This window comes from Hylobates moloch, unplaced genomic scaffold (assembly GCF_009828535.3).
Source record: "Hylobates moloch isolate HMO894 unplaced genomic scaffold, HMol_V3 SCAFFOLD_3, whole genome shotgun sequence".
In the NCBI taxonomy this organism is placed as follows: domain Eukaryota; kingdom Metazoa; phylum Chordata; class Mammalia; order Primates; family Hylobatidae; genus Hylobates; species Hylobates moloch.
The window spans coordinates 78,335,358-78,348,684 of NW_026652278.1; the positions used below are offsets into that span (position 1 = coordinate 78,335,358).

The window sequence follows — 13,327 nt, forward strand, 5'->3', positions numbered from 1 at the left end:
CTATGAACTATAATGAATTGCCACTAATTCTCCCAGTATCAGTGGAGTTTTGGCCCACAGAAGAGTGGCACCTCACTGAAATCCTTAATTTGGATACAGATTTGCTGTGACCTCATTATGAATGACAATTGTCAAATTGTCATTTCATGGAAGAAGCCATGAGGAGAGTATTTTTCTGGTGAATGCATTTGTGCAGTTAATCTTTCCCTATTAAATGTGGCATATGTAGTAGCACAAATAAGGAGAGAATGTTGGTCAAATGTTTTCTGGACATTTGTGGGCTAGGATTTGGAGACTGTTATTGGAGGAAAGTTTTTGGAGATTGTATTAATCCATTCTCACGCTGCTATAAAGAACTGCCTGAGACTGGGTAATTTATACAGGAAAGAGGTTTAGTTGACTTACAGTTCTGCATGGCTGGGGAGGCCTCAGGAAACTTGCAGTCATGCTGGAAGGGGGAGCAAACATGTCCTTCTTCACATGGCAGCAGGAGAGAGAAGTGCTGAGCAAAGAGGGAAAAGCCCCTTATAAAACGATCAGATCTCATGAGAACTCACTATCACAAGAACATCATGGAGGAAACTGCCCCCATGATTCAGTTATCTCCACCTGATCCTGCCCTTTACACATGGGGGTTATTGCAATTCAAGGTGAGATTTGGGTGGGGACACAGAGCCAAACCGTATCAGAGAATGTAGGGGCAGAAAAGTATGATACTTTTTCTCAACCATCTTAAGGGTCATGACTGACACACCTATAACAAAAGACAGGTTAACAAAAAAAGTGGAACACATTTATTTAATCAAAATTGTACATGACACAGGATTCTTCAGAAATGAAGACCCAAAGACCCAGGGAAAACTCTGATTTTATGTTTAGGCTTGATAAAGAATGGATAGCTGTATAGAAATGTGATTGGACAGAAGGTTATGATCTAATGGTGATAGAATGAGGGCGGGGAGGGTGACCCAGCAAGGCCTGTCTGTTCAGATTCTCTGTAGTATTCCTGCCTCCCAGGTATGGTGCAGAAACCCTCTGGAATGAGGGTCTTCAAGGAAGAAAGGAAAAGAGAATGAGTGACCTTTCTAGGTTTTAGGGCTTCCTTTGAGGAAGAGAATTTTTAGTTTCTATGACCTGCCTTGGGGAGAGGAATTCTGGTTTCTGTAACTCACTTTGGAGAAGGAAGAAGGGCAGGAAACAGGAGGATAGGAAGATCAGAAAGACCTTGCCTCCGAGGCATTTCCAGTTTCCCTCAGTTCAAAGTACTCACCTTGCCAAAGTGCCACACTTTGTAGTATCATATTCTGATCCCCAACAGAGAAATCCACACCTGAGTGTTTTGGTGACCCTGAGTGTAAGCTAACAGTTGTGGGGTCTAAGGTTGATATTTTAGTTCCTGTATCAATAAAACATTTGTAAGGTTGTCCTTTAATATTTAGAGAAATTTATTTTTGAGCTTAAGGGTAAAACAGAAAATTTGGTGCTTGACTTCCCCCTCAGAATACTTTGCTAATCATACTTTTTTCTTCTTTATTTCTTATCTCATGCTAAAGACTTCCTTCAGAAGGCCTATAGTTTTCTCTAGCAGGGGTTCTCAACTCATAGTTAGGGCCCAGTCTCACCTGCATCTGCATCTGGTTGTGATCAGCACATTGGGTTTTTGAACTGGGATACCTTGAAGTTCACCAGTTTTTTTCTTTAGTTTGCCACAAGCCACCATCATTCCCTGTGGTATTAAATACATTCAGAGGGACTTATTTTCTTTCTGTTTTAAATTTAAATGTATCAGTCTCTGGGTCGGGCGGTGGCTCACGCATGTAATTCCAGCACTTGGGAGGCCAAGGCATGTGGATCACTTGAGGTCAGGGGTTCAAGACCAGCCTGGTCAACATGGTGAAACCCCTTCTCTACTAAAAATAGAAAAAATTAGCCAGGCATGGTGATGTGTGCCTGTAATCTCAGTTACTCAGGAGGCTGAGGCAGGAGAATAGTTTGAACCTGGGAGGCGGAGGCTGCAGTGAGGCAAGATCATGCCACTGCACTCCAGCCTGGGCAACAGAGCTAGACTTCATCTCAAAAAAAAAAAAAAAAAAGTCTCTGGAAACCGAATTTGTCTCTGTCTTGTAATTTTGTTTGCTTTCTCTTTTCTTCTCTATTGTTTCAGTTATTTTGTCAGGGAACCTTTAATCTTTTCTTAGAAACCATCAGCAGTGTTATTCTACATTATCTTCTTAGCAGCATTTTAAAATATATAAACATGTGATTGATGGATGCCTTGAGAAGTTAAACATGATACTTCCTGCAGAATCTTGGAGCAGTCATTTCTCTAGAGTTTAAGCCCACTTTGTCTCAGTTTGAACATTAGTCTTTTGTGGTTATGGCAAATGTTTGCTTCCAATGCTTACTTGCCATTATGTCCATGTTTGAGTTCAAGTTTCAATGAAGATTCCTCAATTTGGAGTCTATATGTGGAACCTATAACTTTTAGCAAATACAAAAGCACCACATCAGTTTCTACACTGTAATTGCTCACAATATTTAACCCATCTCCTGGCCTATTCACCCGATTTGCTTGCTTCTTCCTCTGTGTGGACTGTGTTGATACCATTCAAATAACCTATCAAGTGGTTTTTTTGACAATGTTTCTTGCTTTGGGAGTGAGTGGAATTTCTCTTGCCTGAATTGAGGAAAAATATGAATTCAGAACAGTTAAATGTAGATTATCCCTTCGTTATATAGAGTTACTTAAACTAAAGAAACATTTTAATACCATGTAGAAATACTTAACTGGGTCTTAACTGAATCTATGAATATAGTACAAATATGAATTTATATATGATGTTGCTAAAGGCACTAAGCTAAAAGCAATTTTAAATCTTGAAGCCTGGGCATGGTGATTCATGCCTGTAAGCCCAGCACTTTGGGAAGCTGAAGTGGAAGAATCCCTTGAGGCCAGGATTTTGAGACCAGCCTGGGCAGCATATATAAGACCCCATCTCTAAAACAAACAAACAAAAAAAAACAAAAAAAAAAGACTCTCCGTGGTGGCTCGTCCCTGTAGTTCTAGCTGCTCTGGAGGTTGAGGTGGAAGGATCACTTGAGCTAAGGAGTTTGGGGTTACAGTGAGCTATGATTGCACCACTATACTCTATCCTGGGTGACAGATTGAGACCCTGTCTCAAACAAAAAGAAAAACCTTCTCGAAATGATTACTTTAAATTTTCTTTTGCTATCTTATTTTCTACTTCTGACATTTTTGGACATAATGGTCAGCATGCCTTTATTTGTGAAGTTTTCTATAACTGAACTTAAAAAAAAAAACAAAAAACTTGGTTTATTCCTGTAAGATGACAATAAATTGAAATAAGTTCAAATGTAAGGCTTCTTTTAAAACATGAACAAAAAATCTTTTTTCACATTATTAAATGTATATTTCTTCTTCCTCAAGGTGACTATAATGAATATAAACAAAATTTCAGTGTCCTTTTAAAAATGTTTTAAATTGTTATACATTTAGAGGAAATACATTAAAATGAATTCAGTATATATGAGAACTGAACATCTATACTTTTTAAACTACAATATCCTTTTTTGGAATGCCAAAGTTTGTTTTTATCCGGTATACTGTAATGAAACACTCGTCATGTTTCAAATTCAAGTTTTTGGTTCAGTGAAACAGTAATTTAAATAAGCGAGGTTTTTTTTTTTTTAATGGGGATTATGTTGATTTTTATAGCTTTTTATTACAAGGAATTCTGAACATGCAGGACTTGAACTTTCTCATGTAGTAGTTCTCAGACTAGAGAAACCTTTCCTGTTTTGTGGCTTGGGTTAGTGTTTAGCAGTATTTTTAGTAACCGTCCTAAGTCAGTAGCTATGTAAGCACTGAGTGAAGATGGAGTCACAGGGCAAACTGGGCTTGCTTCCCACAGGGAGGGCTGGGTTTTGAGCAGGAAGGAAGGCCTGTTCAGCAGTGCCTTGGGTGCAACTATGTCTGAGTAGGCAGCCGGTAACACAATGTCTCCCTTGTGCAAAGTAACTCTCTTAGTGAGTGCTCAGATATGTGAGGAAAAAGTATTTGGGTAAGTGAAGAAGCTTGGGGTGTTGCAAAGAGATTCTTTTCATGTTTTTGTGGTATTTGGATTTAAGGGAGTGTACTGTTTGTTGCTGCAAAGTACTGGCTTTGTTTTCAGTGGCATTTTAGACTTTTTGAACAAGCTCTTACTGCAGGCAGATTGAAGCGTCTTACTTTCTGAAAATGTGAGCTTAATTTTAAAAGTGTGATTTGTTTGTGATGAAAAGTTAATTTGTGCTTCTTGAGATCAGTGAAAATTAATTGTAGCAGTCCTTTATAGGAATGAGTTCTCTTAAAAATCTGCTGTTTCCTGTCATTTTCATTCTGAAATCAGAGCCAACTTGTGACAGTGATGAAAACCACCTAAAACTGATTATGAGTGTTTAAAATGTATAATGTTGATTTCAAGGATAATTTGCCTGTTTTAAAACAGTGTGGCAGTTAATTGTTTATATGACTATAATGTAAAAGTATTATAATTTACTTCATTTTGAATAATATTAAGTTCAGTTTTCACCAGAAGAACTGCTTATGCTTTTAGAAATCTTGATATTGTGTTGTGATTAGCGTAAATGGCTGATATTTTTAAACTATTATTTTTATTTTATTTACAGCATTTAATTATCAAGCTGTAAGAGTCAACTTTTATGGAGTATGTACATGTTTATAGTCTTTTGCTTTTGAATCTGTCTAGTGGAGTGTGACAATATGAACCGCTTTGACCGACCAGACAGAAATGTTCGGCAGCCTCAGGAAGGTTTTTGGAAAAGGCCACCCCAGAGGTGGAGTGGACAGGAGCATTACCACCTCAGCCACCCTGACCACTATCATCACCATGGAAAAAGTGACTTGAGCAGGTAAGTACTGTTCTGACTTAGATTTCATTTGCTGTCCTCTGATTTTGAATTATAATTCTCCCTTTCCCACAACCCTCAAAAAACCTGTTTTTGTCTGGTTTGTTTTTAGAGGCACCAAAAAGCACTTCAAGTTTTATGTGGTACTAATTGGAATAATATGTCTAATTTGTTCTTTTTGGCCCAATGTTTTTTCATTAGTTTTATCTTAAATATAAATACTCTATTTATATCTGCTTTTTGGACTTCAAGTTATGGTATGGTTTTCTAGCTGTCATTTGGAAATAATTAAATGTTAACTTTGTTAAATTTCATAGTTTTTCTAAATAATATTTAAAATTAGTGCCAAGTGATTGGTCTTTTGCTCATGTAATAAGTTAAAATTTAAAAATTCCACAAATACCATTAAAAACAGAAGAAGGTACTGTTTAGTGCTGAAGGTACCATTTAGTCATTTTTTTTTTCAAAGTAGAGGATAGTCTTTCAGTTGATCAGATCTTATTTTGTAATGAGGCTCCGTAGTCATTCAAACCTGGGATCAAAACCTGACCTGGCGCAGATTAGCTTTGCAAGCTTAGATGGTTTATTTAAACCATCTCTACTTCACTTTACTATCTTTAAAACATAATTAATAATATCTTTCTCTCAGTGTTTGAGAATCAGGGATAAAAGTGCCTAGAGTAGTGTCTAGTTTACAGTAGGCACTCTATGGAAGTTACTAGTTTTTTCTTTTCACTTTCTTATCTCATTCCACAGGGATTTCAGGTCATTTTGGAGCACATTTACAATACAAATAGTACAATGGGTTTAAAGAAATAATGGAAGAAAAGCATGGAGTTGTGTAGTTCCTAAAGTGAGGGAAAAAATTGATTCTAAGATTCTTTGCAGCAAAAGCAAAGAATAAAATTCAATTTATTACAACATATACAGTATGCATAAGATAAACGATGTGTTTTTTTCCTGAATTAATTTGTCAGAAAAGTTAAGCAACATTTTCAAACAACTGTGTTCCTTGGATGTCAGCAGTTGTAAGAAAAGAGAGGGTCCCTGGTCAAATTAGTATGAGAATGAATAGATGATAAACATTTTTTCAATGGTGGACTCCATTGTGCTTTTATGTATAAATATAGTACTGTGTTTTTCAAAAGGTGGTAAAAGATATAATATGTAGCCATTTTCCAAAACATATGATCACAAATCCCTTCTACTTAGTGTATTTTAAGGGACTATGGTGTGGATCATCCACATGAGTGATTCTTACTGAGGAGGGAAAAATGCACAGCATTCTTAGGGGTTGCTAATTTGACTTAGCATAGAACTTCCCAACAATTGGGCTGAGGTACACTGATTTGTTGTGAATGGTTATAGATTGATCCGTTTATTGAAACTCTGAATCTTTGGGGTGTTGGTGCTGGTTTTGAGACACCTAGATCCACCTCAGCAAGTTATGGGATGGGTGGTACAAAAAGAAACCTCCTCCAAGATGAGCCTTACCCCAGCATGCCTTAAAACTATTAATTTCTCTCTGTGCCTTAATATTAGAAAGGTTTGGGTATACTAGCCCCAGGGCCTTTTCAGTATTGCATGTGCAAAAGTCCTATTTCCATTCTAAAACTTCCTGAGTGTTGCTTCGCTTTCTTCTGTCCCTTAACTCCCATTATTATTGTCATTAGTTACAGGATCATGCCTTATCCATAACTCAGGGGTGTTGGGAAGACTGGTGGTTGAGAACTAATACATCCACTCATGTTCTCATCGTAATACTGCTCTGTCTTTTTACCTGGCCTAATCTTCCTCTCTTCTTTTCTGCCCAGACCTCCTTTTTTTCTACACCTTTTGATATGCTATCTGGAATTCTCTCATATCCTAGCAAACTCACATTCTTCATCTCTTTACCTACATTCTCCTAATCATAACTGAAACCTAGCTCTTTCCCAAATGTACTACTTCCCCAGCAACATTTTTACACCAAAGATTCTTATTTTCCAGTCACCCTAATACTTCACTGTTTAGAGATGGGTTTTTGTCCTCATTTCTCATTGTCACTTCTAAAGGAAGTGATTTTAAGTCCCATTTTTTGAGACTTAGGGCATTTGGCTGTTACCAACTCTTTACTGGCTACCTGGAGCTTACAAAAGGCTTGGCTCTTGGCCCACTTTCCCTCTTTATTGTAAGCTTTGCTGCAGTCCTAAGTGGCTGCAGTGTTCATGTACATGAGTCATTTAACCCTCTGTTTGCTTAGTCCTGTAGGACAGTGGTCTCCAACCTTTTTGGCACCAAGGACCAGTCTCCTGGAAGACAAATTTTCCACAGGCCGTGGGTGGGAGGTTGGGGGATGGTTTTGGGATTGGGATGAAACTCTTCCACGTCAAATCATCAGGCATTAGTTAGATTCTCATAAGGGGTGTTCAACCTAGATCCCTTGCATGCGCAGCTCACAATAGGGTTCGTGCTTCTATGAGAATCTAATGCTGCCGCTGATATGACAGGAGGTGGAGCTCCTGTCAGATAAGCAGTAATGCTTGCATGCATGCCCTCTGCTTACCTCCTCCTGTGCGGCCTGGTTCCTAACAGATCACAGACTCGTACTGGTCCCTGGCTAGGGGCTTGGGGACCCCAGCTGTGCGATTTTCTATATACAAGATATGTTATCTGCCAATAGTTTTTACCTTTTCCTTTCCATTTTGGATAAAAATTTCTTTTTATCTTTTGCATAATTGCTATGGCTACAACCTCTGTTGAGTAGAAGTGGTGAAAGCCAATAGGTGTGTCTTGTTTCTGATATTAGGGGGAAAATAAATATTTTAAACATTTTACTGTTAATGTGATGTTAGCTGTGGATTTTAAAAGAGACTTTTATCAGTGTGAAGTTCCCTTCCATTCATGGATAGTTGAGTGTTTTTATCATGAAAGGGTGTTGGATTTTGTCAATTACTTTTTCTGTGTCTATGGAGATAATCTTTTTTTTCTGCTTTCATTCTACTAATGTGGAGTAATACATTGACTGTTTTTCAGATGTTGAACCAACCTTACATTTCTTGGCAAACGTCCACTTGGTCATGGTATATAATTCTTTGGTATGTTGTGTGTTGTGTTGGTATGTTGTGTGATTCAGTTTGCTAGTATTTTGTTGAAGATTTTTTTTGTGTGTATATACATATTCTTAAGAAATATTGGTCTGTAGTTTTGTTTTGCTTTTCTTCTTGAGATATCCTTGTCTTGTTTTGATATCAGGACCATACAGATTGAATTGGGAAGTATTCCTTTCACTTCTACTTTTGGGAAGAGTTTGTGAAGGATTTTTGTGAATTCTTCTTTGAATGTTTTGTAGTATTGACCAGTGAAGTTATTTGGGCCTGGGCTTTTTTTTGTGGCAGTTTTTTTGATTGCTAATTTAATTTTTATAGATATTCTGTAGATGTCTTTTTGGTCTTGTTGGTTTATAATATTGCTTAAATCTTCTGCTTTCTTATATATCTGTAATTGTTCTGTCCATTATTGAAAGTGAGATGTTCAAGTCTCCAACTTCACTGTATCTTGTAGGGAAGGTGTGTTAGCAATAAATTCTTTGTTTTTGTTTATCTTGGAATGTCTTAATTTCTCTTTTATTTTGAAGGATAGTTTTGCCAGATGTAGACTTCTTGGTTGGCAGTGTTCCTTGTAATATTTCAGCCCCCATGCTTTCTGATGAAAAATCAGCTGTTAATGTTACTGAGTGTGTCTTCCACATGATGAGTCCCCCTGCCCCGCCCCCCCGCTTTTTTTCTGCATTAAGGATTTTCACTTTTTCTTTGGCTTTCAACAGTTAAAATTATAATGTGCCTCTCTTAGTTTATCATGTATGTAGTTTGTTGAGCCTCCTAGATATGCAGATTAATGTTTTTCATCAAATTTGGGACATGTTTGGTCATTAGTTACGTTCTTTCTGCCCCTCCCCACTTCGCTCTGGCCACTTAACTAAGGGAATGTATTAGCATCATTCCTTGCTTGTCACAAAAAATTTGAAAAAATAAATACAAATAACGTGAAAACTACTTAAATCATATTTCTCCCTGGCTAGGATTTGTTGTTGTGTTTTTTGTGGTTGTTTACTGACTTTTCTAGACAGATTCTATAAAAAGTCTGTATTTTAAAAAAATATTTGATGTCTTTGCTTGGTTTGATTAGTGGTCAGCTAATGGTTGGATGGAGATTTCATTGAATGCCTTGAACTAATAAGTCTCCCAGCCTCCACCAGGGGGCTCTGTGTGTTTGCTTAGGCACACCTGCAGCACCTGTAAGTAGTTTGCAGCTTAGGCACACCTGCAGTCCCGTAAGTAGTTTGCAGCTCTGCCTTGGCCTTCACTTCCTGCTTGTTCAGAGTTTCAAAGTCAGCCAAAGGTGGAAGATGAGGGAATTCTCTGGTATTTCCTTGGCATGTACGTACACAGCCTATACATGTATATGTTCTTCTGTATTCCCAAGACTATATTGGAGCATTTCAAAGCCTCTTGTGGACATTTCTTTCCTCAGGTTTTCCTTTTATGATTTTTGGTCAGCTTCTTGTTTGTCCCATTTCAAGATATTGCCATTTCAGGCAGCTGAGATTTTAAGCAATGCACTAGGGATAAGGGAATTACCGAACAAGCTTTGAATCAGCTCATGCCAACTCCTGAGAATGGGCTTTTTCTAGGGAGCAGCCAGAGAGATCAAATCATAGCAGTTCTTTGGGAGTGGTGCTTTTTGGAGAGTTCTAAACCCATTTTGTCCCCCAATCTCTAGTGACTGCTAGATTTCACAGCTGCCATGCTTGTTGTAATACTTTTGGTTCTCAAGCTACCACAAAGGTAAGGAGATGGGCGTGGCTATTGGATAAATTAAAATGCCACAGAGCTTGCTGTTTCTCTGAGATTCAGCAGTTTTTGTTGATTAAATGCTCCCTAGTTGTTGTAAGCATTTGGCTGATTTCTAGAGTTCTGAACAAGTTGATTTTGACAAATTTGCCAGTGTTCTTAGTACTTTAATGGAGGAATGGAGTTTTAGAAATCTCTGTTATTCTGGCAGTGTTTCTCTTCATTTGTCATGCTTTATTTTTCTTTCTTTTTTTTAACTAATAGATTTTATTTTTTAGAGCAGCTTTGGGTTTACAGAAAAATTGAGCAAAAATAGAGTTCTCATATGCTTTCTCACATTCCGTTAGATAGTTTCTCCTATGATTAACATCTTGCATGATTGTATTATAATTGATGAGTCAATATTCATATTTTATTATTTACTAAAATTCATAGTTTATATTAACGTTCACTCTGTTTTGTATATCTTATGGGCCTTGACAAATGTATAATGCCATACCATTATAGTATCATACAGAATAGTTTCACTACCCTTCAAATTCTGTGTGTTCCACTTATTCATCCCTCCTTTCTTTTCCTGAACTCCTGGTAAATACTGATCTTTTTGCTGTTTCTACAGTTTTGCCTTTTCCAGAATGCCAGAGAGCTATAATCAGAGAGTAGATAGTCTTTTCAGATTGGCTTCTTTCACTTACCAAAATACATGTAAGATTCCTCTACGTATTTTTGTGGCTTGATACCTCATTAAAAAAAAAAAATTGGCCCGGTGCAGTGGCTCATGCCTGCAGTCTCAGCACTTTGAGAGGCCAAGGCAGGATAGCTTGAGTTCAGGAGTTCAGGAACAACCTGGGCACATATTGAGTCCTCGTCTTGACAAAAAAATCAAAAAAATTAGCTGGGTGTGGTGGCACGTGTCTATAGTCCCATCTACTCGGGAGGCTGAGGTAGGGGGATCACTTAAGCCCGGGAGGTTGAGGCTGCAGTGAGCCGAAATCACCCCACTCTCCAGCCTGGACAACAGAGAGAGACCCTGTCTCAAAAAAACATTACTGAACAATAATTCGTTGTATGGCTGTACTACAGTTTGTTTATTCATTTACTTACTGAAAAACATCTTGGTTGCTTCCAAGTTTTAACAATTATTAATAAAACTGCTATAAACATTTATATACAGATTTTTGCATGGGCGTACATTTTTCACCTCATTTTGGTAAATATCAAGGAGCACTATTGCTGGGTCATATGGGAAGCATATGTTTAATTTGGTAGGAAACTGCCAAACTGTCTTCCAAAGTTGCTTTACCCTTTTGCGTTTCCACCAGCAATGAATGAGAGCTGTTGCTGCTCCATATCCTCATCAGCATTTGGTACTATGCTTTGGACATTAACCATTAGGTATGTAGTGGTATTTCAATGTTGTTTTAATTTGCAGTTCTCTAATGATAAATGATGTTGAACATTTTCTCACATGCTTATTTGCCGTCTATATATCTTCTTTGGTGATGTGTCTGTTCAGATCTTTGCTCATTTTTATTTTATTTTTTATAATTTCAACTTTTACTTTAGATTCAGTGGGTACATATGCAGGTTTGTGTCACATATACATGGATATATTGTGTGATACTGAGGTTTGGAATATAGATGATCCCTTCACCCAGGTAGTGAGCATAGTATCCAACAATTTTTCAGCCCTTGCTCCTCTTTCCCTCCCCTGTCTAGTAGTCCCCAGTGTCTGTGTTACCATTGTTATGTCTGTGAGTACAATGTTTAGCTCCCACTTATAAGTGAGAACATGTGGTGTTTGGTTTTCTCTTCCAGCGTTAATTCGCTTAGAATAATGGCCTCTAGCTATTTGCCCATTTTAAAATTGGGTTATTTATTCTCTTGTTGAGTTTTAAGAGTTCTTTTTATATTTTAGATACTAATCCTTTATCAGATATATGTTTTGCAAATAATATCTTCCAGTCTGTGGCTTATTCTCTTGATAGTACGTTTTGCAGGACAGATTTTCAAAAACTTTTAACATTTCCAACATCCATTTGTTCTTTCTTGGGTTGCACTTTTCATATTGTATCCAAAAAACTCATTGCCAAATCCAAAGTCACCTAGATTTTCTCCCTTTTCATATTATACGAATTTTATAGTTTCGCATTTTGCATTTAGGCCTTTGATTCATTTTGACTTAATTTTTGTGGATAATTTAAAGTCATTCTTTTTGTTTGTAGATGTCCAGTTCTAGTCTCATTTGTTGAAAAGACTATCTTTTATACTCTGTTTTGAATTGCCTTTGCTCCTTTGTCAGAGATCAATTGACTATGTATATATGGGTCTATTTCTGAGCTCTCTGTTGTATTCAGTTGATATGTCGGTTCTTTTGCCAATACCACACATGTCATTTTGATGACTGTAGCTTTGTATAGTAAGTCTTGAAGTTGAGTAGTGTTAGGCCTTCAACTTTCTTTTTCTTCAATATTGTTTTGGGTGTTTTGGGTCTTTTGCCTGTTCTAATAAAAAATTTAGAATCGCCTTGCCAATAGCCTCAAAATAACTTGCTGAAATTTTGATTGGGATTGTGTTAAAATGTTACCACAAACATAAAAATACGTACGTTTAACTTTTAGTATAAAGTTTTTAGTAATGGTGATGAAACACTAATGATTTTATAAAATCAAAACTGTGACTCAGGTTACATAAGAAATGAAGAAGAAAAATCTCCCCACCCCACACACGTACACACACACACGCACACACACAGATGTACAAACATCCGCACTTGCCAGTCTAACCTATGAATCACAAACTTTTAGATTAGCACGAAATCACACATCTTAGTAATCAAGAAGTTCCGTTGGGAGTGGGAAGAATAAAGTTATTTGTAAGTATATGGGTATAGCCATAGAATTTGGAGAAATTCCTTTAAAACTGCATTAAATAATTATGCAGCAATGATTTGTATGCTTGTGGGTTTAATATCAGGTTCTGCTACTGTATGTTTAAGTGGGTAAAGAAGGTTCTCTCTTCAAGATTCTTTTCTCTAGTTTGCATCATTTTTTTTGTCTTGTTGATTTTATTGGCAGCACTTAAAGAACAAGGATAGATAATATTGGAGACAGTGAGCTTTCATTTCTCATGCCTTTGAAACCACTGAACTCATTTTTGCCTTCACCCATATCTCTAATGGTTCATTTCTTCATATTTACTTGCCTGCCTGGGCTATGATCGGGCACATAAGATCTCACTTCACTAACACATGGCTACTAGCATCCTAGTGTGTTCATGCCACAGCAGCTTTGCAGTCTTCGTGTTACTTTCACTACCGGAGTTTCTGTTAGAAATTCATGAATGTTAAAATTTATACAGAAGTACAAATTTATCAACTTAATGTGGGGGATTATGGCCAGTAATTCCCCCTTCATCTCTTATTTTTTATTACCCTTCTTACACATTTGCCCCTGGATTTGTGTCTTTAGTCTTAGAGAGTGATTTTACCTCCCATTCTGAGATTTATTTTTTAATGTGGAAACTGCGTCATCTTCTCAGAATCTGAAATCTCAAATTCTGAGATT

General features: G+C 37.2%; 1 protein-coding gene across 6 annotated transcripts in view; it reads left to right on the forward strand.

Moving 5' to 3' along the window:
* The window catches only part of CCSER2 (coiled-coil serine rich protein 2), a 195,057-nt gene that overhangs the window by 96,005 nt on the left and 85,725 nt on the right, over nt 1–13,327 (forward strand). For all 6 annotated transcript variants that reach the window (XM_058436444.1, XM_032141618.2, XM_032141628.2 and 3 more), the window contains exon 5: nt 4,770–4,932. In XM_058436444.1, coding sequence (XP_058292427.1) covers nt 4,770–4,932 — 163 coding nt within the window. The remainder of the gene's footprint in view (nt 1–4,769; nt 4,933–13,327) is intronic.